The sequence below is a fragment of the Bufo gargarizans genome, chromosome 7 (genome assembly GCF_014858855.1).
Source record: "Bufo gargarizans isolate SCDJY-AF-19 chromosome 7, ASM1485885v1, whole genome shotgun sequence".
In the NCBI taxonomy this organism is placed as follows: domain Eukaryota; kingdom Metazoa; phylum Chordata; class Amphibia; order Anura; family Bufonidae; genus Bufo; species Bufo gargarizans.
The window spans coordinates 128,271,232-128,298,366 of NC_058086.1; the positions used below are offsets into that span (position 1 = coordinate 128,271,232).

Genomic DNA, 27,135 nt, shown 5'->3' on the forward strand with positions numbered 1-27,135 from the left:
CATACAGTAGGACTTTAGGTACCACTACTACATTATTAGCACATAGGACTGCAGGGGACATCTACTATATTATCTGTACTCAGAGAGGTATCACTGTGTAAGGGGGCCCACTGAGACTTTATCGCCCAAGGGCCCACATGAACCTGGAGCCGGCCCTGCATACATCTCAGTGCTTCTCCTACCATATCTCAGGGGGCTTTTACGCTTCCATAGTTTCAGTCTCCATCCGACCCACATTTTTGTAGATCGAATCTGGACACATTCATTTCAATGGGGTCGCAAAAGATGTAAATCGCACACCGTGCGCTGTCTGCATCCGTAGAGGTTTATTATCCAAGAGATTTTGCGGACAAGAATAGGCATTTCTAACAAAGGGTGGGACGTGCTGATCCGCAGAATGTGAATGATACCTTACAACAGAACAAACATATAAAAGTAGAAGTAGGTTACACTAGGTAAATATTGGACTGGCTTACAGTACCAGAACACTGAGGTACCGCTGACCATCCAGATGAAAGGCATTGTACGTTTTCCACAATATTCCGCTCTGCAGTCATGTAGCCTTCATCACAATGATATTGCAGCCATTCGCCAACTTCAAAGAGAACTTTATTCAACACATGACGCCCATTCTCCAGACCTGGTGCTTTACAAGTGCCTAGACAAATACAAGAACGTTAATATGTACGTTAAAAGGAAATGAACATTTTAACCTAGTTGTTCTAATGGAATATTTTCTTGAAAATACGTTCATATTTTAGTATTCATATTTAATGTATTTCATAAGTGATACTCAACTGGAATAAGTATTATAGGGGTTGTCTCCTGACCTACTCGGTATATGGACAGAGAACCAGTGGACCTTGATGTATGAGTAAGAACGAAAAGCTACTCTGTAAAAGCCACGGCGGGGAAATATGTGGCTAGCTGGTTTCTGGCTCTAGAGAAGCAGATTGCTGCTTTCAGTTTCATTTACGTAGAAGAAGTGAATCCGCACTCACTTTTTAATGCTAATAAATCTTCACTTCATTGCCATAAACAGAATGTGATGCGTTTCGGCTAAACAGCCTTTTTCAAACAAGCATGTCACATTATACCGTATGGTACATATATATAACAAAATCAAGATGGAGTCCTAGTATACAGACCCTCCCCTATGGGGCGCAGACCCCCCTTGATTAGTCCTATAACAACATGTGACTAGACTCCAGCACAGATCACATCCTTCATGTCATGATGTAAACATAAGTAGTAACATAAAATCTACATAAAGAAAAACATACAAGCAATCACAAATAGTGGTACGGGGGATAGGAGTGTATACAGGGCCTTAGCCATAGAGATAAACATGGTTATGAACGGTAGCTGTTAATCCAACATGGGCAAATCATTGCTGAGGAACAGTTTATCAACAAGGAAAGTCTTCCTGACTAATGTAAGTGGTGTGAGTCCTACACCAAAAACAAACCTAGAAAAACACTGTCAGTGCAAACTGCAATGGTTGTTCTATTTGTACTGTAGACTAAAATGGTAGTGCATGATATGTGATGTACCCTAAGGTCCATCAGCCATGATTCGCACATGTTGGATTAACACCTACAGTTCATAACCAGGTACATATTTATCTCTATGGCTACAAGGCTCTGTATGCATTCCTATTCCCCATGTTACTGTTTGTGATTGTATTAGGTTAGCATGTTACATTGATTTATTCTAGATGCATATGTGGCCAAATTAGGATCCTATGTGATTGTTTGTTTGTGTTGTTATAGACAAACATCTTCAAATGCACCATGGATAATTTTATTCCCTAAAAATTAAAAGTTATCCCAAGACTAACAAGACTAAATCTCACCACCTCCATAGGATAGGACCCCCCCCCCCCCCCCCCCAATCAAGACAGTGAGAGTATCATCCAAACTCTGTTAAACTGCTGGAGATAGCTGTACTCGGCTTTGACTTTCAATGGAATATCAGTCCACATGCTCAACCTCTGCTCCATTCAAATAGGCAAACAAGACACCCATTCTCGAGAACTCCCGGGATCAGACAATTATCAGGTGATTAATTTTAATTTTGGGACGATACCTTAAATCCTCTAATTCTCCTGTGCAAAGTAATGTCAGATATGTGCACATTTGCACGTTATTCTGTTGCTTCCCATATTTTGCGGGATGAGGTGACGGTTTTATTGGTACCATTTTGTGGGACATACGCCTTTTTGATCACTTGGTGTTGCACTTTTTGTGATGTAAGGTGACAAAAATAGCTTTTTTTGACAGTTATTTACTTAATTTTTTTATTGTGTTTATTGGACTAGGTCGATTATGTGATATATTTATAGAGCCGACCATCATGGACGCGGCAATACCAAATATGTCTATTTTTCTATTTTTAACATTTTTTTATTCTTTACTTGGGGAATTTTTTTTTTTTTACATGTGAAACCTTTTTTTTATTTAATTTTTTTAACACTTTATTTATTTATTTTTACACTTTTCGTCCCCCATAAGGTCATACAAGACCTCTGGGGGACATTTACTTCACTTTTTCTTTTTTTTTTTTCACGGTTAATTTCTCCTGTAACTGGGGCTGACATAGTAGCCCCAGTTACAGCAGAAATACACCCCCCAGAGAGGCTGTACAGCGCAATACAGCACTGTACAGCCTCCAGTGCAGGGCTGATCGAGGTCTGTGAAAGACCTCACACAGTTCCTGCACTCTCCGGTCCTGCTCTGCATGCACAGCGCTCGGTTAGCGCTGTGTATGCAGCGATCCAAAAGGCCTGGGCACTGTACCTGCCTTCTCTCTCTAGGTTGCCTTGCTGTCACTGACCACGTGCAACCCGATCAGCAGCTGCACGATTAGCGTGCAGCTGCAGTTTCTGAACGAACGTTCTGGAACGTCTATTTAGAAATATAGAACCACCTCCCGGACGTTTATAGTCTATGGGCGGACGAGAGGTGGTTAATACAGAATGCTTAGTAGAAGGTCAATTGAGGGTTAAAAAATTAAATTAAATTAACTCACCTCCTCCAATTGATCACGTAGCTGCCGGTCTCCTGTTCTTTCTTCAGGACCTGTGGTGACGTCACTGAGCTCATCACACGGTCCATCACCATGGTGATGGATCATGTGATGTATCATGTGAAGAGCACAGTGATGTTCCACAGGTCCTTTGACAGGTCCTGAAGAAATAACAGGAGAAAGGAAGCTACGTGGTCAATTGGAGGAGGTGAGTTAATTTATTTTTTTATTTTTAACCCTCAATTTACCTTCTACTAAGCATTCTGCATTAAAGAATGCTATTATTTTCCATATAACCATGTTATAAGGGAAAATAATACAGTGAATAGGCTTTCATCCTAGCAACCATGCGTGAAAATCGCACCGCATCCGCACTTGCTTACGGATGCTTGCGATTTTCACGCAACCCCATTCACTTCTATTGGGCCTGCATTGCGTGAAAAACGCACAATATAGATCATGCTGCGATTTTCGCACAACGCACAAGTGATGCGTGAAAATCACCGTTCATGTGCACAGCCCCATAGAAATTAATGGGTCCAGATTCAGTGCGGGTGCAATGCGTTCACCTCACGCATTGCACCCGCACGGAAAACTCGCCCGTGTGAAAGGGGCCTTAGCCTTCCTGCAGCTTGAGGGAGCGGCTGTATATACCTGCCTTATTGAGGAAAAAAAAAACGAATATTTTAATATATGCAAATGATCCTCTAGGAGCAACGGGGCGTTACCATTACACCTAGAGGCTCTGCTGTCTCTGCAACAGCCGCTCCCTGTCTACAGTCATGGCCAAAAGTTTTGAGAATTACATAAATATTGGAAATTGGAAAAGTTGCTGCTTAAGTTTTTATAATAGCAATTTGCATATACTCCAGAATGTTATGAAGAGTGATCAGATGAATAGTCCTTCTTTGCCATGAAAATTAACTTAATCCCCCAAAAATTTTCCACTGCATTTAATTGCTGTCATTAAAGGACCTTGTGGGGAAACCAACCTTGCCATTGGGTTTTGGAGGGGCCTGTTTACCAGCCTCTTGCCTCAGGATTATGGCCCATACTAACTTTAAAGGAGAAGACAGACCGGCCGCACAGCTTAAATCTGTCTTTGGAATTGTATTTTATGTTATGTGAGGGTACCCAGATAGCTAATTTTATTGTATTTGTGTAGTCTGAGTGCCATTCACCTAATAATATGCACTCAGACTTGAGCTATCTGGGGATATGTTAAATGTCTATGTTTACTGTAAGGGTTGTGACATTGTATGTTTAAATTGTGATTTCTGTCCTGTTGTCCCCACATGTGTATTGGCGATTTCCCTTTGTCCTGAGAGATAATTTACTTGCTCTTCGGGTGTCTCCAGGGCAGAGAGGAGGAAACCATGATGCATTGTGGGGATGTATTGTGCCTGTTTTATTCTTCATCATGTTGAGGCTGGTGTTTGGGTAACTGATCAACAATGGGGGATTGCTATACACTGAAGATTTTCTATACTCCCCTGGCATAACTACTAGCTCTTGAAAGAGCTGTTCCTGCTCTCTGGCTGTAGGAGAGGTTCACCCACTGGAAGCTGAAGCCCGGTCTTGAGTCCAGCGTGGGTAGAGGACGGTGAAACCCCAACCAAGCTGCGGCGGTTCGTGGGGTCTGCAGCGCTTATGGTGTCAAGTGGAGTGCTTGGAGACCTCGGGAAGCACTAGGAGCATGTATCGACGGAGGTGCCCGGTCGGGGTGCTAGGAGATCCGTTACATTTGGTGGCAAGCAGTGGGATGGCGTCCTAGTGAGAGGAGAAGCAGCTCGGAGACACCGTTCGTGGATTTACTAAATTGAGGGCAACGCTAGTATCCGTACAGTGCCCCTGGCTACAGCAGGATGGAATCGGCTAGTCTTCGGACAGCGTTCTATGACGAGGAGGAGAAGGAGGCAGCTACAGACTACAGGGATGCAGACATAAAGGAAGACTGGTATGATGCCCTGGAAAATGCCCAGCGGCGGCAAGGTGAGAGTCTCCCCAGTTATGAGCAGCGGCTACAGAAGCGTGTGGCGATGCGGATAGGTCTCTTGGGAGAGCAGCCCCTGGATGACTGGGTAACAGAGCTCCAGAACCTGGTTTGTAAGGAGCTTTGGCTAGAGGATGCTTACCAGGCCCTAAGGTGCCATGTCATTTAACATTTCCCCTGGATGACTGAGCACGGCAGACCCCAGGGTGAGGATTATGATGGACCTGGGTTACTATGGGATGCCTTGGAGGAGGACATTGACCTTGGCAGCACGGAGGAGTTTAGTTTTTGGGACATCTACGACTACCGGATGGGCATGCATGTTTATGCTGACGGAACGGAGGTGAGCAAAGACATGACCCACCTGGTAACAAGGGAGTGGGAGCTGGACCAGACCTACCAACACCTGCTCAGCTCTGTTCATCCCCAACCTACTCGACAAGCAGAGCCAGATCTGCCCTCCTACAACTGGGAAGACTTGCCGGCGATACCCCCTGCTTCCCTACCAACTCCCAAAGTAGGGAACTTTATCGACTGGTTCTGGGAAGACCTCCCGACGGCAGGTAGAGATGGGACCAAAGTCTCTCCACCGTCCCTACAGGGATGCTGGATAGCCGGCCTAGATCCCCAACTACAGCCAGCGTTACCCGGAGTCCAGACAGTCAGTCTGACTCCCCATCAGCAGCTTGACTTACAGGGAGAGATGACAACCGGTCTCTCTCCCCAGCGTCAGACAGGATCACAGGGAGAGGAGATTGTCATTCCCACGTCCCTGCAGCAACCAGCATTACTAGAAGTGGAGATGGTCGCACCCATACCCAGCACCAGGCAGCGTTACAGAGAGTTGAGACAGTCGGTCTGACTCCCCAGCAGCAGTGTGTTGTAAAGAGAGAAGAGACAACCGGTCTCTATCCCCAACCACAGGGGGACAGCATCCCTAACTCCGATGGTGCAGATGGGACCGCGGTCTCTGCACCAGGCCTACCGGGATGCTGGACGGCCGGTTCAGATCCCCCACCAACCCTGCAGGAATGCCAGGAGGAGGAGGTAAGCGATTCCTCCTCTCCACAGCCGATCTGCAACAAGGTCCTGGGGATATGATTCCCTGACGACATCCCAGCAGAAGAGCTGGCATCTGGGCAGAGCGCAGTGGGCCTCTGCCCTCCCCTATCCTCTTCTCCAGAGGCTGACTCCACACAGGCTTCCCCAGCGGAAGAGCTGGCATCAGGGCAGAACACAGTTGGCCTCTGCCCTCCCCTATCCCCTTCTTCAGAGCCGGACATCCCACAGGCTACCCCAGAGGAAGAGCTGGCATCTGGGCAGAGCTCAGTTGGCCTCTGCCCTCCTCTATCCTCTTCTCCAGAGGCTGACTTTCCACAGGCTACCCCAGCGGAGGCGCTGGCATCTGGGCAGAGCGCAGTCGGCCTCTGCCCTCCCCAAACCTCTTCTCCAGAGCTGGACTTCCCACAGGCTGCCCCAGCGGAAGAGCTGGCATCGGGGCAGAGTGCAGTCGGCTTCTGCCCACCAAGTACCTTCAGCTCCAAGCTAGAAAGCAACAAGGAAACAAGGAGTAGCAGATGTCCCCTAAACAGCTGGGGACATACAGAACAGAGCCAGGCCCCAAAATTCAACAGGTCCAGTATTGGGTTGTGGGTGGACTGCCAGACTAACTCAGATACCGACCGGCATGAGGCCAGGTATCTGGTTAGTCTTCCCTGGGAGGGGCAGATGTGTGGCGAAACCAACCTTACCACTGGGTTTTGGAGGGGCCTGTTTACCAGCCTCTTGCCTCAGGATTATGGCCCATACTAACTTTAAAGGAGAAGACAGACCGGCCGCACAGCTTAAATCTGTCTTTGGAATTGTATTTTATGTTATGTGAGGGTACCCAGATAGCTAATTTTATTGTATTTGTGTAGTCTGAGTGCCATTCACCTAATAATATGCACTCAGACTTGAGCTATCTGGGGATATGTTAAATGTCTGTGTTTACTGTAAGGGTTGTGACATTGTATGTTTAAATGGTGATTTCTGTCCTGTTGTCCCCACATGTGTATTGGCGATTTCCCTTTGTCCTGAGAGATAATTTAATTACTCCTCGGGTGTCTCCAGGGCAGAGAGGAGGAAACCATGATGCATTGTGGGGATGTATTGTGCCTGTTTTATCCTTCATCATGTTGAGGCTGGTGTTTGGGTAACTGATCAACACTGGGGGATTGCTATACGCTGAAGATTTGCTATACTCTCCTGGCATAACTACTAGCTCTTGTAAGACCTGTTCCTGCTCTCTGGCTGTAGGAGAGGTTCACCCACTGGAAGCTGAAGCCCGGTCTTGGGTCCAGCGTGGGTGGAGGACGGTGAGACCCCAACCACGCTGCAGCGGTTCGTGGGGTCTGCAGCGCTTACAGTGTCAAGTGGAGTGCTTGGAGACCTCGGGAAGCACTAGGAGCATCTATCGACGGAGGTACCCGGTCAGGGTGCTAGGAGATCCGTTACAGACCTGCTGAGATCATTTCAGTAATTTTCTTGTTAACTCAGGTGAGAATGTTGACGAGCACAAGGCTGGAGATCATTATGTCAGGCTGATTGGGTTAAAATGGCAGACTTGACCTGTTAAAAGGAGGGTGATGCTTGAAATCATTGTTCTTCCATTGTTAACCATGGTGACCTGCAAAGAAACGCATGCAGCTATCATTGCGTTGCATAAAAATGGCTTCACAGGCAAGAATATTGTGGCTACTAAGATTGCACCTCAATCAACAATTTATAAGATCATCAAGAACTTCAAGGAAAGAGGTTCAATTCTTGTTAAGAAGGCTTCAGGGTGTCCAAGAAAGTCCAGCAAGCGCCAGTATCGTCTCCTAAAGAGGATTCAGCTGCGGGATCGGAGTGCCACCAGTGCAGAGCTTGCTCAGGAATGGCAGCAGGCAGATGTGAGCGCATCTGCACGCACAGTGAGGCGAAGACTTTTGGAAGATCGCCTGGTGTCAAGAAGGGCAGCAAAGAAGCCACTTTCTCCAAAAAAAACACCAGGGACAGATTGATCTTCTGCAGAAAATATGGCGAATGGACTGCTGAGGACTGGGGCAAAGTCATATTCTCCGATGAAGCCTCTTTCCGATTGTTTGGGGCATCGGGAAAAAGGCTTGTCCGGAGAAGAAAAGGTGAGCGCTACCATCAGTCCTGTGTCATGCCAACAGTAAAGCATCCTGAGACCATTCATGTGTGGGGTTGCTTCTCATCCAAGGGAGTGGGCTCACTCACAATTTTGCCCAAAAACACAGCCATGAATAAAGAATGGTACCAAAACACCCTCCAACATCAACTTCTTCCAACAATCCAACAACAGTTTGGTGAAGAACAATGCATTTTCCAGCACAATGGAGCACCGTGCCATAAGGCAAAAGTGATAACTAAGTGGCATTTTGGGTCCATGGCCTGGAAACTCCCCAGATCTTAATCCCATTGAGAACTTGTGGTCAATCCTCAAGAGGCGGATGGACAAACAAAAACCCACTAATTCTGACAAACTCCAAGAAGTGATTATGAAAGAATGGGTTGCTATCAGTCAGGAATTGGCCCAGAAGTTGATTGAGAGCATGCCCAGTCGAATTGCAGAGGTCCTGAAAAAGAAGGGCCAACACTGCAAATACTGACTCTTTGCATAAATGTCATGTAATTGGCGATAAAAGCCTTTGAAACGTATGAAGTGCATGTAATTTTATTTCACTACATCACAGAAACAACTGAAACAAAGATCTAAAAGCAGTTTAGAAGCAAACTTTGTGAAAACAAATATGTGTGTCATTCTCAAAACTTTTGGCCACGACTGTACTTTGACAGGGCCTGTTAGTGAAAATGTCATCCCACCGGGCCATGTTAAAGTGCAGAGGGCGCAGCAGTTACAGAGAGAGCGGAGCCTCTATGTGTAATGGTAACACCCTCGTTTGTATATAATAAAACATCACTTTTCTCAGTAATGCAGGCACATAAGAATATGGGACCAACACAGATGCCTTTCAGCTGCCAAGCGCACACAGAAGAGGTCAGTCCTTTAATTGTCCAAGTGTATGAGGGAGTCCTGAGGGATAGCTGAAGGCCTAGGGAGCATTTTACCATCAGGTATGGACTTCATTGGGGGGAGAAAGCTGGCAATAAAGTGCCTAGGGCAGCATCAAATCTAAATATGGACCTGGCTCCACAGCAGTAGCAGGATATAGTGTCACATCTCACACTGCTGGTCTGTGTAGGAGGAGGAGCGGTGCGGTCGGGAATCTGCTGTGCTCCTCCTCCTACACAGACCAGCAGAGCAATGTGTGACACTACATCCTGCTGCTGCTGTGGAGCTCCAGCGGCTGAACTGTGATCATGAGGAACTAGGTGAGTATATATTTTTATAACTTCCTGTGAAGGGGGCACATATCTGACCATTACTACTGTGAGGGGGCACATATCTGGACATAACTACTATGTACTGGCACAAAGGGGGAATAATTGCTATGTGGGACCATTAAGGCGACTGGGTGTGAATATTTTTTACTTTGGGCAGAGTTAGAGGCGTGACCTAGTATGAAAAGAATATATATATATTGTAAACATATTCACAAGATAATTTTTTATTAGTTTGTTTTTTATTTGCACATATATGTTTATATTTGAATGTGTAGTTTGGTAAGGGGGGGGGGGGGGGGGGGGCATGTACATCCTTTGCACAGGGGCCACACCTGTGTCCACCCCTGTTGAGATCCTATGATGGATCTCGATACTGGAAAGGAAAAATGTAGATGTGAAAGTAGCCTTACATATGTGACTGCAGGGTTGATTTTATTTTATTGAGTCTTTAAATGTAGATTTTCAATATAACGTAATAATTTTAATATCATAATCTGGCATGTGATTAATATTGCCACTTTGCCCATGACTCTGTTATTGTTTCTCCTTTAAAAATATCTACCCACTTGCTAGTTTCATAAATCTGTTCTGCCAGTATATTACTGACATCAGATTAAATTCACTAAGATGTAATAATTTTGGGCAGTTGGTAGACAGCACTGATGCTTCAATTTTTAGACTTTTAGGTGTTAGTAAGTTAAGTATCATAGGTATCATATCATACAGTAGTGAAAATAAAGGGAAAGTAATATATGTCTACTTAGACCGTTAATTTATTGCTAATAAGTAGAGAGTTGGGTTCATCATCCAGTAGGTATAGATCGCCACCTCTCAGTTCACAGTTTTCAGAAGTACAACAGTTCCCAGTGTGGCATTATCCCAGTAGTCCTCTGACCCTGGCGTCCATCCTTCCACACTAACAACTCTGTGGTCCCCATTTACTAATCCTGTCTAATTTGTAGAAAAAGTAAACACAGACAAACAGTCTGAAAATGTATCATAGTGGCTGATGCTGAAAGATACATTTGGTGACCCTTTAGACTGCCTATTCTAGTTTATGCCTCCTATTTTAGGCTACTTTCACACTCGCGTTTTTCTTTTCTGGCACTCAAAACAGTTGTGCACCCACACAACTCAAAGTGAGTGGTGGCCACACTCCTTTTCCCACCCATAACCCTGCCCACTACAGCCATGCCCCCTATTCGGTCAACCAGACAGTCCTGACACGTTCTAATAAGGTATATTCAGGCTACAACTCAATAAAGTTTAAAAAATAGCTTGACTTTCTGCAACCTTTATAGACATGACAGGGCACATCCCATATATCTTCTAATATCCATCTATCTATCAACGCCCCTTATTTTTGCCCGCGGCATCTATTACGGACAACCCATTTTGTGACGCGCGTCAGGGTATGTCCGAGCATGTTGAAGGCGTGTTTGGGCATGTCCTAAGACGCTATTTAAGAGCAAAAGCCGCTGCACCCAATTTTCCTGGGCGTTGATTCTGGCTTTTGTTTTTACCAGTGGTTATTGGGGTTTGAATCATGTAATTATCACAATTTATAATGGATCCCAGTTTTTACACTATGATCACTGTGTCTTTATATATATGAGTCCATCAGGTTGTAATTCACCTATATTCAGATGGTGTACTTTCACTCATGTAATTTTTCACATTGATATTGATGTTACCTATACTGGCACATGGGGGGGGGGGGCACTTGATACTGGCATTTTTTTTTGGGGGGGGGGGGGGGTGGGAGATGGCACTAAGATTTGGCACTATGATACTGGCACATGGGGGGGGAGAGGCATTTGATACTGGCACTTTTTTTGGGGGGGGAGATGGCACTATGATACTGGGACATGGGGGGGGGACAGAGAGGCACTTAATATTGGCATGTGGGGGGGTTGGCACTTGATACTGGCACATGGGGGGAGAGGCACTTGATACTGCCACTTTTTTTGGGGGGGAGATGGCACTATGATACTGGGACATGGGGGGAAGAGAGAGGCACTTGATACTGGCACATGGGGGGGTTGGCACTATGATACTGGCACATGGGGGTGGGAAGGAGAGAGGCACTTGATACTGGCACATTGGGGGGGAGATGGCACTATGATACTGGGACATGTGAGGGGGAGGAGAGGCACTTGATACTGGCACATGTGGGGGGAGGAGAGAGGCACTTGATACTGGCACATTATTGGAGGGCATTATGGGGGACACTAGGCCGGCAGCCTATCAGAGGCCGGACACTGAGGGGCATCTACTGGGGCACTATATATGGGGCATTTTATACTGGTACATTATGAGGGACACTAGCAGGAAGGGGGGAGAGGAGCACTATGGGGGAATTTACTGGGGGTACTATATAGGGGTATTTTATACTGGCACATTATGGGGGCACTATGGGGACATTAGCTCAACTGGGGGCATTACAAGGGGGTATTTTTGCACTGTCACATTATAAGGAGAATTATTACTACTGGGGGAGCATTATGGTGGGCTTTATTACTCCCCCATGGTATGACCCCCTAGAAGCAGCACCAGCCTCTCCCTGCTCTGCTATCCCTCTGCCCCTTCTCCAAATCCTTATTATGAAATCTTTCTCATTAGGATAAAGCACAACATAAGCTCCACCGAGCCCCCGGCCAAATTGTGGAAGTGGTGTCCGAGATTCCCAGGGCCAAGCCAAGTAATTGTAGGTTTTCATGTGGAATATGTTTGTTATACACATAGCATACACTGTGCCACACAATATACAGTATACCGCTACACTGTGCCACACAATATACAGTAGAAAGTTAGAAAGTTCAGCAGCTCTCACCTGCCCGTCCTCCAGCTGTGAGCACAGATAACCCAAGTCAGGTAACGGGTAACTGAATGCAGAAAGATTTGAAGAAAATCCAGCTCCACTTGTATAAAGTAATATGTTTATTTTGCTTGCGATAAAATCTCATCCATAGGTTACAAAAATAGCAGTCTTGTCTACGCGTTTCGGGCTACCAGAGATCTGTCCACGTATACACCTGATTAGACTCGTAGTCAAGCAAGTCACGATTGTATTTCCTTTGCTTGAATTTTATGAGGTCATCCTCCATTTTTTGGAGATTATCTTTTAATTTATTGTCCAAGTTGATAAATTCAGGATTGTTGATATGTGCGCACAAGGTTTCTTGCGTTTTTTTTTATGTTATCCCTGAAGTCCACCAGGGCTTGGCTTTCATTAGTGATGATCAGATTCATTAATTTCAAAGAACACTCTGATAAAATGACTTCCCACTCTTTCAGAAAGGTATCCGAGAATATTGCTTGACTACGAGTCTAATCAGGTGTATACGTGGACAGATCTCTGGTAGCCCGAAACGCGTAGACAAGACAAGACTGCTATTTTTTGTAACCTATGGATGAGATTTTATCTCAAGCAAAATAAACATATTCCTTTATACAAGTGGAGCTGGATTTTCTTCAAATCTTTCTGCATTCAGTTACCCGTTACCTGACTCGGGTTAACCATGCTCACAGCTGGAGGAAGGGCAGGTGAGAGCTGCTGAACTTTCTATCTTTCTCCTTTATTGTAAGTCAGGAGAGCGTGCACTCCCTGCCTCGGCTGTATAAGCGGTGTTCACACAAGGTGCGTTTTATGGCACATGTTTCGCTCCGTCCTCTGGGGGACGATGAGGGGAGAGCGAATGAATGCCATCTATGATACGCCCAATAAATCCATCCAGGAGAATTTACAACTTACCATGTTAATGTCTTCACTTGAAAATCTTATGTCTAGAGAGCTCCACACATGGTGGGACCTTACATCCTTAAAAAATATACGGATAAAGGAATGATCCCCAGAGGGCTTAGACTAACGAAAAAACCTACTACCATATATTTGGATACCTTTCTGAAAGAGTGGGAAGTCATTTTATCAGAGTGTTCTTTGAAATTAATGAATCTGGTCATCACTAATGAAAGCCAAGCCCTGGTGGACTTCAGGGATAACATAAAAAAAAAAAAGAAACCTTGTGCGCACATATCAACAATCCTGAATTTATCAACTTGGACAATAAATTAAAACATGATCTCCAAAAAATGGAGGATGACCTCATGAAATTCAAGCAAAGGAAATACAACCGTGACTTGCTTGACTACGAGTCTAATCAGGTGTATACATGGACAGATCCCTGGTAGCCCGAAACGCGTAGACAAGACTGCTATTTTTTGTAACCTATGGATGAGATTTTATCGCAAGCAAAATAAACATATTACTTTATACAAGTGGAGCTGGATTTTCTTTAAATCTTTCTTCACACAATATACAGTATACCGCTACACTGTGCCAAAGGAGTGGGGTTTACACAGAAGGAGGGAGGTGTGAAGCGCGCTGGAGGGGGCCCTTACAAATATTTGCTGTGGGGCCCAGTCACTTCTAGTTACGCCCCTGCATCAGATTGTCTCCTAAAGTAGATGTGCCTCACTGCTGAGTATTTGGGACAGTATATCAGGAAGTGGGCCTCATCCTCCACTGCCTCCAGGTGGAATTGCTGGCACAGTCTGCTTTCTCTAGGCATGTAGCTCTGTCAACGCTGCATGGATGCTATGGCCAGGCTGTGGGTGCTTAGTCTGTAGCAGCTCAGGATTTTCCGGTCTCTGGGGTTCCCTCGTTTCTCCAGGTATTGGGCAAGTTTGTAGCCTCTCTCCAGGCTGTGGTACACTGTTAGCTTCTGGGGTGCTCTCACCTCCTTCCTCCATTCACTGACGTATTCCTCTTGTTTACTGTGTTTCTGATATCAACTTTTGTGAGGTTTGTGGGGTGATTTTCTGGTCGGGCTGGGTTTCAGTAAGTTGATTTTGGGGCTTTGCCTTGCCTGGGATACCTTGGTGTAGCAAGGCTTTATGGTGATGGGAGCCTTCACTACTACCATGTAGATGGCCCTAGAATGATAGCGCCCTCTTCTGGATTGTAAAGTGTAGAGGGAATCTGCCCAGCTCCCCTTGACAGGACCTGGAGGAGATGCTTACAGAATTCCAGGTGGAATATTTCTGTTGGGCGGGAATCCCATCTTGACCAGTTGGGGTACGTGTGAGGGCCCCAGACTTCACTGTCATACAGGAGGATTGGTGCAATGACAGAGTCAAAGATTTTAAGCCAGACTGTCGTCTTCTGATGTTGTAGAAGGTCTTGCATGCTTTGTCTTTCAGCTCCTCAATGTCTGATTTGAAGCTCCCGGTTTGGTCAATTATCAGGCCCAGGTATGTGTACCTGTTGGTGGCTGTAAGAGCGTGGTTGTGTAGCGGGAAGGTAGGGGGCTTGGCTAACTTTGTTTTCCTATCTCTGGAACACCATAGTGTTGGTCTTTTTTAAATTGATGGGAAGGGCCCATGTGGTGCTGAATTTCTCCAGAATGACTAGCTGGTCTTGGAGACCTTTCTCAGTTGGTAATAGTAGGAGAAGATCATCCACATATAGGAGAAATGTCAACTCAGTGTTATGGAGGATGAGACCTGGTGTTGAGGAGGTCTCCAGAGCAGCTGCCAGCTCGTTGATGTAAATGTTAAAGAGAGTTGGACTGAGGCTGCAGCCCTGTCTGACTCCTCGGCTCTGCTGGAAGTAAGCTTTTATTTTCCCATTTACCTTCACGCTGCATCGGTTCTCGGTGTAGGAGCTTTTGATTAAGTGGTATGTCTTACCTCCTATTCCGCTCTCCAATAGCTTCAGGAGCAATCCTGGGTGCCACACCGAGTCAAAGGCCTTTTTGAAGTCCACGAAACAAGCGTATATCTTTCCCTGCTTTGTGTTGTGGACATGGCTGTGGATGAGGTGGTGCAGGGTGTAGATGTGGTCTGTGGTGCGGTGGTTTGGCATGAACCCTGCTTGCTTTTACTGAGTACATTGTGCTGGGTGAGAAAGCCGAGGATTCTCTGGTTCAGGAAACTGTTAAATAGTTTCCCCAGATTGATGCTGACACATATCCCTCTGTAGTTGGCCGTGTCATACCTGTCCCCGCTCTTGTATATTGGGGTCATGACACCTTGGTTCCAAGCTTGGGGGAAGTAGCCAGCGCTTAGCACAATGTTGTACAGTTTTGCAATGGCTGCCTATATTGCTGGTGGACTGTACTTAATCATTTCAGGTGGGATGCCATCTGTGCCGCTGGCTTTCTTACCTCTTATGGTTGATATTCTCTGATATCTCCTGCAGTGTTATGGGTGAGCCTATCGGGTTTTGGAAATCTTTAAGTGTCTCTTCCATGCTCTTCAGTTTTGACCTCATTTGTTCTTGGTCTGGGTTATGTCCTTCTTTTGGGATGTCTCTGTAGAGGTCTCTGAAATACTGGAGCCAGATGTTGCAGTTTCAAATATGGAGGTTGTTTTTCTTGTCATTTGTGCCCAGGTGGTTCCGTAATTCCCAGTAGGAGTTATCTTGAAGGGCATTTTGAAGCTGTGTAAGTTTGGTTGAGGTATATTCTTGCTTTTTCCTTCTGAGGAGGGTTTTTTATTGCCTCTGCATTGTGTCGTAAACTTCCCGTAGGTTGGTGTTGTTGGGATCTCTATGCTTTTTATTTGAGGCCGATCTCAAGGTCTTCCATACAGCTCTGCACTCCTCATCAAACCAAGCGTTGGGGTTATCTTCTTTTTGCTTCAGGTGGCTAGACTTTTTCAGGTCAGCCATTTCTGCCATAAACTATATTATTAAGACCTCTTACAGCTTGGTTGACTCTTTCTGGGTTTATCTCAAACACCTTGTTGTTGAAGTAGTAGAGCATCTCTTGGATTTTTGGTTTATTCTGCAGCTCTTTATATTTCTGAGCCGATATCTTGGACCACTTATAAGATGGAGGTAGTATGAAGAACCCCGCCTGCTGAGGTATTTATCCTGGTGATTTGTTTGTGGACTTAATATATAGGGATGTTTGGTTGTGATCAGACAAGTGCGATTGTGTGCTGCGTATGAAGCCCCCAATGTTTGTAGGGTCCATGTCTGTGATGCCCTAGTCCACTACGCTGCTACTCACATGGGAGTTTAATGTAGTCCTTCCAAAAGAGTCTCCCTTGGTGCGTCCATTGGGGATGTGGAGTCCTAGGCTTCGGCAAAGATTCAACCGTTTTTTGCCACTTTTATTTACCGCTGTCGTAACTCTTCCTCTCTGTATGTACTGAGCTGTCGCTGTTGGTCTGTGCTCCATATATATAGATGTTTCCATCTGTGGTCAGGTAGTCTGTTTTCCTGCCTGTTCTGGCATTGATGTCTCACATGATAAGGACTTTGCCCAGGGTTTGATAGTGGGTGGCTTCACTTTGCAGGATCTCAAAGCATTCTGGGTTGTAGTAGGGGGACTCAGGTGGTGGTATGTAAGCCGCAGAGAGGTAGATGTCAGACTGGTATTTGAGGATTGAGCGGTCTATTCTGATCCAGCTATGACTGTTTCCCCGTTTCACTGGTCTGATCTTCTCATGGAGCTCCACTTTATACCACACTAGTATTCCTTCCGAACAGTGGCAAAGTTTGGTGGTTTTATTTTTTCAGGGCCGGGACCGAGATTTTCCTATATCCAGTGGGTGCCAGGGACTCTCTCTCTGCCTTAGTCCATGTTTCTAGAAGGATTTGAATGTCGATGTTTCTCAAACTCTGGGTGAAGTCTGGATCATTTACTTTACATCCAAAGGCTGACGCGTTCAGACCTTGGATGTTCCAGCTGCTGAATTTAAAGCATGTCATAGCGGGTTCTTATACCTTGTAATGAGCGGTTTTCATAGGACGAGCTGGGGGTCTGACTGGTTTTGGTATGATAGAAAAGGCTTGTGTTGTCCAGTCACTTGAATGTTCTACATAAAGTTCTGAGCAGGTTTTTTTTATCTCGTCTAGGTCTCTGCTCTGTATTTCTCTGTGTGAGGCGGGTGGTTTCCTCCATGCCTTTTGCCTCTGGTGGCTCGCATTGGGGTACAGGGCCTTGTTTCCTGTTTGTTGTGCGGCGTTTGATACTTGAGGTCTTTGTGTTGTTGATGGACTTTCCCTGTTGTCTCCAAATTGGCCTGTGTAGGGTCTAGGCCAGGGGGTTCTGTTTAGTAGAATGTCCTTAATTTCTTTGGCCAGGAGGCTGACTCCTTGCCTATTGAGGTGCTTGCTGTCATATAGATGAAGGCGGTTTATGGCGAGGTGTTGTGCCAGGGTGACGTTTGGCACAGAGCTAAATCTTAGCTGCTAGTTCAGTGTTAATGGTTTGGATGGTATCATTGGGCACATCCTTTCTGGGCAGCAGGAATGACACTATTATTTTACTGGCCAGGAACTTCTGTTGTGCAGTTTTTGCCAGTTTTTGTTGATGGTCTTGAAGGTTGTTTGTACCCGTATGTATGATGATATTGGTTGGATTGGTGAAGTGTGGATTGTTGGTAACTGCTGTGACTTGTTCGATCGTTGAACAATACATTTTTTGAACCCTTTCTTTTGGGAAAAGCCACCTTATGTTCAGATATTTCCCATTGGAGTCTACAATTAGTACTGTATCTGGACATTGGGGCTTACAGGCGATTGCTGTTTGGCGATGGTTTCCTGGGTGCTGTTCGGTCCTGTTACTGGGTCTTCATGTTGATTTGCGCTTGGGGTTCTAATAATTGTTGGCTCTGTCTTCGCGTGTAGCAATCCGCTATTGGTTGGTGTGGTTACATTCATTTCTGGTGTTGTGCTACAAACCTTTGGTATAAAGTTCTGGATGCTGGTTGTTATTGTGTCTGTGCTTTTCCCTGACTATCCTTCCTGATTCTGTATCTGCATCTTTAGATCTGTTATCTCTTGTTGTAGCTTTCTATTTTCTTGTTGTAGGGCATGCAGTTTACATTGCATTTCTCCCAGAGCTGCTGTAAATTCACCTTTCAATTAGTTTATTTCATTAAGTACTTTGTCATTTGCATTTTTGTTATTTTAGTTTCTTTGAAGTTCTTCCTTGAACGAAGTCTCTTTCTAATTGAGATAAACAGTCTCTGAGAATGCTGGGTGTTGGGTGGGAAGCATCCTCACCTAAAGCCTCAAAGGGGTCTTTGGGGGTCATCTCTGGTTTTTCTTCTGACTTGTATTTTTGGGCCAGGTTTTTGATATGAGGAAAGTGTAACGGATCTCCCTCATTGCCTTGTATCATGATGGTGCCGGTGTTGTATAGATTTATGGTGAGTACAGTTTTTTCCTCATCCCCTGTTTCCTTTATCCTGATCTGTCGGCCCCCTCTCATATCTAACTTTCTATCTATCTGCCATTTTATCTATTTAGCTATCTAACTATCCACTGTCTATCTTTCCACTATCTTTCTATCTATCCATGTATCTAACAGTTTATTTATCTTTCGATCTATTCATCTATCTAAAATTTATCTATTTATCTATCTATTTACCTTTCTATCTATATATCTACCTATCTACGGTATATATGTTTCTGTATATATATATGAGTAACTATCTTTGCACTTTCTATCTATCTATCTATCTATCCATTTATCTAACAATTAATTTATCTATCTATCAAGCTATCTATGTATCTACAAATCTAGCAGGTTTCTTTGAAGTACCCAGCTTTCCCGAAGCTATTAATTCCCATCAAGCTAATAAAATGTATCTATCCAACTATTTACCAAACTATCTATTTTCTTTCTATATTTCTATTTATCTATCTATCTATGTATCTATCTATCTATATTTCTTTCAATCTATCCATATAGCGACCTATCTATATATGTTTCTATATGTCTGTCTTTTCACTATCTATCTATCTATCTAACAATGTAAAAAAATTATAAACTCCACGGCACATCCAGAAGTAGCAAAAGTAACAAAAAGGTTTATTCACCAGACATACAGCAACGTGACATCACCATTTGCTTGAGAAAGATCCCACTTAGAGGATTGAAACGTTGCTGTATGTCTGGTGAATAAACCTTTTTGTTACTTTTGCTCCTGGATGTGCCGTGGAGTTTATCAATTTTATTTAAGTGAGGTGGGTGGATCGCCCACACAGCCGCTGGCACCCTACTATACCAATCTCTTTGCTGCTCTTTTGCTGTGCTGCCCTTGTTTTGTACTTTATATCTAACAATGTATCTATTTATCTAGCGTCTAACATCTATCAATTTATCTATCTATTTAGCTATTTATACATCTATTTATCTTTCTATCTATCTAACCATCTATCTGTCTATTTAGCTATCTATCACATATCTATTTATCTATTATATATCTATCTTATCTAAATGTCTATCTTTACACTATCTTTCTAGTTATCTATCCATCTATCTAAGGGTACTTTCACACTTGCGGCAGAGGATTACGGCAGGCAGTTCAGTCGCCGGAACTGCCTGACGGACCCATCAAAATGTATGCAAACTGATGGCATTTGTAAGACGGATCAGGATCTTGATCCATATGACAAATGCATTGAAATGCCAGATCCGTCTCTCCGGTGTCATCCGGAAAAACAGATCCGGCATTTATTTTTTTCACATTTTTTGTGGTCTGAGCATGCACAGACCGCAATGCCGGATCCGTTTTGGCGGAGCACTCAGGGCCTGAAGACATCCTGATGCATCCTGAACGGATTGCTCTCCATTCAGAATACATTAGGATAAAACTGATCAGTTCTTTTCTGGTATTGAGCCCCTAGGACGGAACTCAATGTCGGAAAAGAATAGCACAAGTGTGAAAGTACCCTAACAATTTATCTATTTATCTATCTAGCAATTTATCTTTCTATCTATCTTTCTATCAATCTATCTATATATCTACCTATCTATATATGTTTCTATCTAACTGTATATTATTATATACATGCAAAGTAAAATTTACAATGTTAGCCAAACCTTCTGTAAAAAGTTATGTAAAAACAAATAAAAACATTATCAGGCACTACATACAATTACATTTTTACATACATTCAAAGTAAAAGTTACATAGTTAGCCAAACTTTCTGTAACAAAGATACGTAATAACGGGCACTAGAATTGGCCGGCGTGCAGAGCAATCATCCCACTGCGTTCCATGGACGGGGCGGGTGCCGTGTGGTGCAGCATTGATCGGCCGGCGCTCAGGGTGTGGGCAGTGCGGCCGGTGTGTGGGGCGGCGTTGATCAGTCGGAGCACGGTGTGATGATTGTTCTGTGCGTCGGCCAATTCTGGCGCCTGTTATTGTCTATAATGTCTAGTTATTTATAAATATGTAATTGTAGGGACAAACAGCTGACATAAATATCCATGTGTCATTTATTCATTTATATCTTAATTTCTAGGAAGAAATAACAGAGGAACAATATAGAGTTCTAAAAAAAAGGAAACTAACTATTTCATGAGGAATGAGGTATTCAGTAAGAAAGGCACTTCATGAGAGATCTCTTTAACACAAATTAGCATTTGCAGTCATTTTAGCAGCATTTTAAATAAAGTTCCTGCTATCACCAGTATGTCCTAGCGCTTTCTGCAATTTTAACTAACCAAGATAGTGTATTTATCATCAAAAGAAAAACAACATAAATTTGTATTTGTTTTACGTATCTTTGTTACAGAAAGTTTGGTTAATGTTGTAACTTACTTTGAATGAATGTAAAAATGCATTTGTATGTTAACAGTTAGATAGAAACATATATAGATAGATAGATAGTGTAAAGATAGACATTTAGATAAGATAGATATATAATAGATACATAGATATGTGATAGATAGATAGATATATTGTTAGTTAGATGGATGGATAGATACAGTTGCAAGAAAAAGTATGTGAACCCTTTGGAATGATATGGATTTCTGCACAAATTGGTGATAAAATGTGATCTGATCTTCATCTAAGTCACAACAATAGACAATCACAGTCTGCTTAAACTAATAACACACAAAGAGTTAAATGTTACCATGTTTTTATTGAACACACCATGTAAACATTCACAGTGCAGGTGGGAAAAGTATGTGAACCCTTGGATTTTATAACTGGTTGAACCTCCTTTGGCAGCAATAACTTCAACCAAATGTTTCCTGTAGTTGCAGATCAGACGTGCACAACGGTCAGGAGTAATTCTTGACCATTCCTCTTTACAGAACTGTTTCAGTTCAGCAATATTCTTGGGATGTCTGGTGTGAATCGATTTCTTGAGGTCATGCCACAGCATCTTAATCGGGTTGAGGTCAGGACTCTGACTGGGCCACTCCAGAAGGCGGATTTTCTTCTGTTTAAGCCATTCTGTTGTTGATTTACTTCTTTGCTTTGGGTCGTTGTCCTGTTGCAACACCCAACTTCTGTTGAGCTTCAGCTAGTGGACAGATGGCCTTAAGTTCTCCTGAAACATGTCTTGATAAACTTGGGAATTCATTTTTCCTTTGATGATAGCAATCCGTCCAGGCCCTGACGCAGAAAAGCAACCCCAAACCATGATGCCCCCACCACCATACTTCACAGTTGGGATGAGGTATTGATGTTGGTGTTCTGTGCCTCTTTTTCTCCACACATAGTGTTGTGTATTTCTTCCAAACAACTCAACTTTGGTTTCATCTGTCCACAGAATATTTTGCCAGTACTGCTGTAGAACATCCAGGTGCTCTTGTGCAAACCGTAAACGTGCAGCAATGTTTTTTTTTGGACCACAGTGGCTTCCTCTGTGGTATCCTCCCATGAAATCCATTCTTGTTTAGTGTTTTATGTATCGTAGATTCGCTAACAGGGATGTCAGCATATGCCAGAGACTTTTGTAAGTCTTTAACTGACACTCTAGGATTCTTCTTCACCTCATTGAGCAGTCTGCGCTGTGCTCTTTCAGTCATCTTTACAGGACACCACTCCTAGGGAGAGTAGCAGCAGTGCTGAACTTTCTCCATTTATAGACAATTTGTCTTACCGTGGACTGATGAACAGCAAGACTTTTGGAGATACTTTTATAACCCTTTCCAGCTTTATGCAAGTCAACAATTCTTAATCTTAGGTCTTCTGAGAGCTCAGTTTTTTTATTGAAACACCTTTATTACAATCAGTCGTCATACATACATACTTTAGTACTGTGTCGCAGCACAGGCCATGAATCAGTACATAATAAATTACTTACAATCGTCTTTGCGAGCATGGCATTGTTATGTAAAGCACAGGCTACCCTACACTATACATCGCAATGAATGCTACACTAGCATACCTATTCAATCACAAAACCGCCCAACAAAAGCATTTAGACAGTGATGAGGGAAGAGGAAGTGGGAAGGAGGGGGTAGAGAGGGGGAATCACATGCCCAAAGCTTTATTGAGAGGACAAATACAAACAGGGGGAGAGGGGGGGAAGGAGAGGGGTTTAGTCCTCTTCTTCTTCGTCCGAGATGTTGTAGTCCCGCAACAGACTATGGATAAGTCTGCGGCAGTCCAGGACGGACTTGTTCTCCCTCCTGAGGATGAGCCGGTTCCTAGCAAACCAAATAGCGTCCTTAAAACAGTTCATAAGGCGCCAGGCCTCCTGGATGGCTCCAACAGTATGAATCCCAGGAAATAGTCCATACAGCACCGAAGTGCATTGCAGGCTGTTCCTGGGTACAGAGTCTTTGAGTTCATGTTCCAGGGCGTCCAACAGGCGCTGTGCAAAGGGGCACTCCCAAAACAGGTGATAAGATGTTTCCTCCACGAAATGGCACCTGGGGCAGTACCTGGTTTTGCACAGATTGCGGGCATGCATGAATGACCGGATGGGCAGTCTGCCCTGAATAGCCATCCATGACAAGTCCTTATGCCCGTTGGTCAACCTGTTTGACGACACATTAGTCCAGACGTGCACAACGGTCAGGAGTAATTCTTGACCATTCCTCTTTACAGAACTGTTTCAGTTCAGCAATATTCTTGGGATGTCTGGTGTGAATCGATTTCATGAGGTCATGCCACAGCATCTTAATTGGGTTGAGGTCAGGACTCTGACTGGGCCATGGGAAGGGGGCAGAAGAGGCCAGTTGCCAGTCCCCGAAGAGCATGGCTTCTGACTTGCCGCAGTTGACTTTGGCCCCTGAAGCTTGTCCGAACTCCTCGCTGAGAGCTCTGTTGTGTGAGGCATCATTCACATCAGGCAATGCTTCTTGTGAAAAGCAAACCCAGAACTGGTGTGTTTTTTTATAGGGCAGGGCAGCTGTAACCAACACCTCCAATCTCATCTCATTGATTGGACTCCAGTTGGCGGACACCTCACTCCAATTAGCTCTTGGAGATGTCATTGGTCAAGGGGTTCACATACTTTTTCCACCTGCACTGTGAATGTTTACATGGTGTGTTCAATAAAAACACAGTAACATTTAATTATTTGTGTGTTATTAGTTCAAGCAGACTGTGATTGTCTATTGTTGTGACTTAGATGAAGATCAGATCACATTTTATCACCAATTTGTGCAGAAATCCATATCATTCCAAAGGGTTCACATACCTTTTCTTGCAACTGTAGATAGATAGATAGTGGAAAGATAGACAGTTAGATAGAAACATATATAGATAGGTAGATAGATAGATAGATAGATAGTGTAAAGATAGATATTTAGATAAGATAGATATAGAATAGATAAATAGATATGTGATAGACAGATATATATATTGTTAGTTAGACGGATAGATAGAAAGATAGTGGAAAGATAGACAGTTAGATAGAAACATATATAGATCGATAGATAGTGTAAAGATAGACATTTAGATAAGATAGATATAGAATAGATAAATAGATATGTGATAGACAGATAGATATATTGTTAGTTAGATGGATAGATAGAAAGATAGTGGAAAGATAGACAGTCAGATAGAAACATATACAGGGAGTGCAGAATTATTAGGCAAGTTGTATTTTTGAGGATTAATTTTATTATTGAACAACAACCATGTTCTCAATGAACCCAAAAAACTCATTAATATCAAAGCTGAATATTTTTGGAAGTAGTTTTTAGTTTGTTTTTAGTTTTAGCTATTTTAGGGGGATATCTGTGTGTGCAGGTGACTATTACTGTACATAATTATTAGGCAACTTAACAAAAAACAAATATATACCCATTTCAATTATTTATTTTTACCAGTGAAACCAATATAACATCTCAACATTCACAAATATACATTTCTGACATTCAAAAACAAAACAAAAACAAATCAGTGACCAATATAGCCACCTTTCTTTGCAAGGACACTCAAAAGCCTGCCATCCATGGATTCTGTCAGTGTTTTGATCTGTTCACCATCAACATTGCGTGCAGCAGCAACCACAGCCTCCCAGACACTGTTCAGAGAGGTGTACTGTTTTCCCTCCTTGCAAATCTCACATTTGATGATGGACCACAGGTTCTCAATGGGGTTCAGATCAGGTGAACAAGGAGGCCATGTCATTAGATTTTCTCCTTTTATACCCTTTTCTGCCAGCCACGTTGTGGAGTACTTGGACGCGTGTGATGGAGCATTGTCCTGCATGAAAATCATGTTTTTCTTACCTTGCAGACTTCTTCCTGTACCACTGCTTGAAGAAGGTGTCTTCCAGAAACTGGCAGTAGGACTGGGAGTTGAGCTTGACTCAATCCTCAACCCAAAAAGGCCCCACAAGCTCATCTTTGATGATACCAGCCCAAACCAGTACTCCACCTCCACCTTGCTGGCGTCTGAGTCGGACTGGAGCTCTCTGCCCTTTACCAATCCAGCCATCTGGCCCATCAATACTCACTCTCATTTCATCAGTCCATAAAACCTTAGAAAAATCAGTCTTGAGATATTTCTTGGCCCAGTCTTGACGTTTCAGCTTGTGTGTCTTGTTCAGTGGTGGTCGTCTTTCAGCCTTTCTTACCTTGGCCATGTCTCTGAGTATTGCACACCTTGTGCTTTTGGGCACTCCAGTGATGTTGCAGCTCTGAAATATGGCCAAACTGGTGGCAAGTGGCATCTTGGCAGCTGCACGCTTGACTTTTCTCAGTTCATGGGCAGTTATTTTGCGCCTTGGTTTTTCCACACGCTTCTTGCGACCCTGTTGACTATTTTGAATGAAACGCTTGATTGTTCGATGATCACGCTTCAGAAGCTTTGCAATTTTAAGAGTGCTGCATCCCTCTGCAAGATATCTCACTATTTTTGACTTTTCTGAGCCTGTCAAGTCCTTCTTTTGACCCATTTTGCCAAAGGAAAGGAAGTTGCCTAATAATTATGCACACCTGATATAGGGTGTTGATGTCATTAGACCACACCCCTTCTAATTACAGAGATGCACATCACCTAATATGCTTAATTGGTAGTAGGCTTTCGAGCCTATACAGCTTGGAGTAAGACAACATGCATTAAGAGGATTATGTGGTCAAAATACTCATTTGCCTAATAAATCTGCACGTAGTGTATAGATAGCTCAATATATAGATAGATTGATGTTAGAAGCTAGATACATTGATAGATACATTGTTATTTAGATGGATAGATAGATAGATAGAAAGATAGTGAAAATATAGACAGTTAGATAGAAACATATATATATAGATAGGTCGCTATATAGATAGATAGAAAGAAAATAGATAGATTGGTAGATAAATTGTATTAGCTTGATGTCATTTAATAGCTTCGGGAAAGCTGGGTACTTCAAAGAAACCTGATAGATAGATAGATAGATAGATAGGAAATTGAAAGATAGACAGTTAAATAGAAATATAGGTAGATATATAGGTAAATAGATAGATAGATAGATTGTTAGATAGATAGATGGATGGATAGATAGATAAATAGCTAAATAGATAGCTAGATATATAATAGATAGATAGCTAAATAGATAAAATGTTAGATAGATAGATAGTGTGAGAGAGATAGATAGATAGATAGATATGAGATAGATAGGTATGTAGATAGAAATATAGATAGATAGACAGATAAATAGATAGAGATAGATAGATAATTGATAGCTAGATAATAGATAGATAGATAGACAGAAAGATGGAATAGATAAAAAGATAGATACGATAGAAAGATTGATAGAATAGATAGATAGAAATATAGATAGATAGATAGATAGTGTAACGGATCTCCTAGCCCCCCGACCGGGTACCTCCGTCGATAGATGCTCTTAGTGCTTTCCGAGGACTCCAAGCACTCCACTTGACACCGTACGCCCTGCAGACCCCACGAACCGCCGCAGCTTGGTTGGTGTCTCACCGTCCTCCACCCACGCTGGACCTACGACAAGGCTCCAGGCTCCAGTGGGTGAACCTCTCCTACAGCCAGAGAGCAGGAACAGCTCTTACAAGAGCTAGTAGTTATGCCAGGGGAGTATAGCAAATCGTCAGCGTATAGCAATCCCCCAGTTTTGATCAGTTATCCAAACACCAGTCTCAACATGATGAAGGATAAAACAGGAACACTTTATTGAGGGCTACCCACCCGTATTTATGCAGGTCCCCATCTGGTGGACACGCCCCCAGGGGACCAGAATGGAGACTGCGACACACCGAACAGATACAACACATCCCCACAATGCATCATGGTTTCCTCCTCTCTGCCCCAGAGACAACCGGGGGATAATCCAATTATCTCTCAGGACAAAGGGGAGATCGCCAATACACATGTGGAGACAACAGGACAGACATCACCATTTAAACAATGTCACACCCTCCCAGCAACCACAGACATTTAACATATCCCCAGATAGCTCAAGTCTGAGTGCATATCATTAGGCGAATGACACTCAGACCACACAAATACAACTAAACTAGCCATCTGGGTACCCTCACATAACAAAA

At 43.5% G+C, this 27,135-nt stretch overlaps 1 protein-coding gene across 4 annotated transcripts in view; it reads right to left on the bottom strand.

The window, feature by feature from the left end:
* LOC122943421 (complement factor H-like) overlaps nucleotides 1–27,135 on the bottom strand; it is a 115,903-nt gene that overhangs the window by 84,439 nt on the left and 4,329 nt on the right. For 2 of the 4 annotated variants that reach the window (XM_044301143.1, XM_044301146.1), the window contains exon 2: nucleotides 482–658. In XM_044301143.1, the coding sequence (XP_044157078.1) occupies nucleotides 482–658 (177 nt within the window). Of the gene's footprint in view, nucleotides 1–481; nucleotides 659–7,520; nucleotides 7,578–7,630; nucleotides 7,689–27,135 lie in introns of those variants that run through there. The other 2 variants (XM_044301144.1, XM_044301145.1) reach the window with 2 other exon arrangements.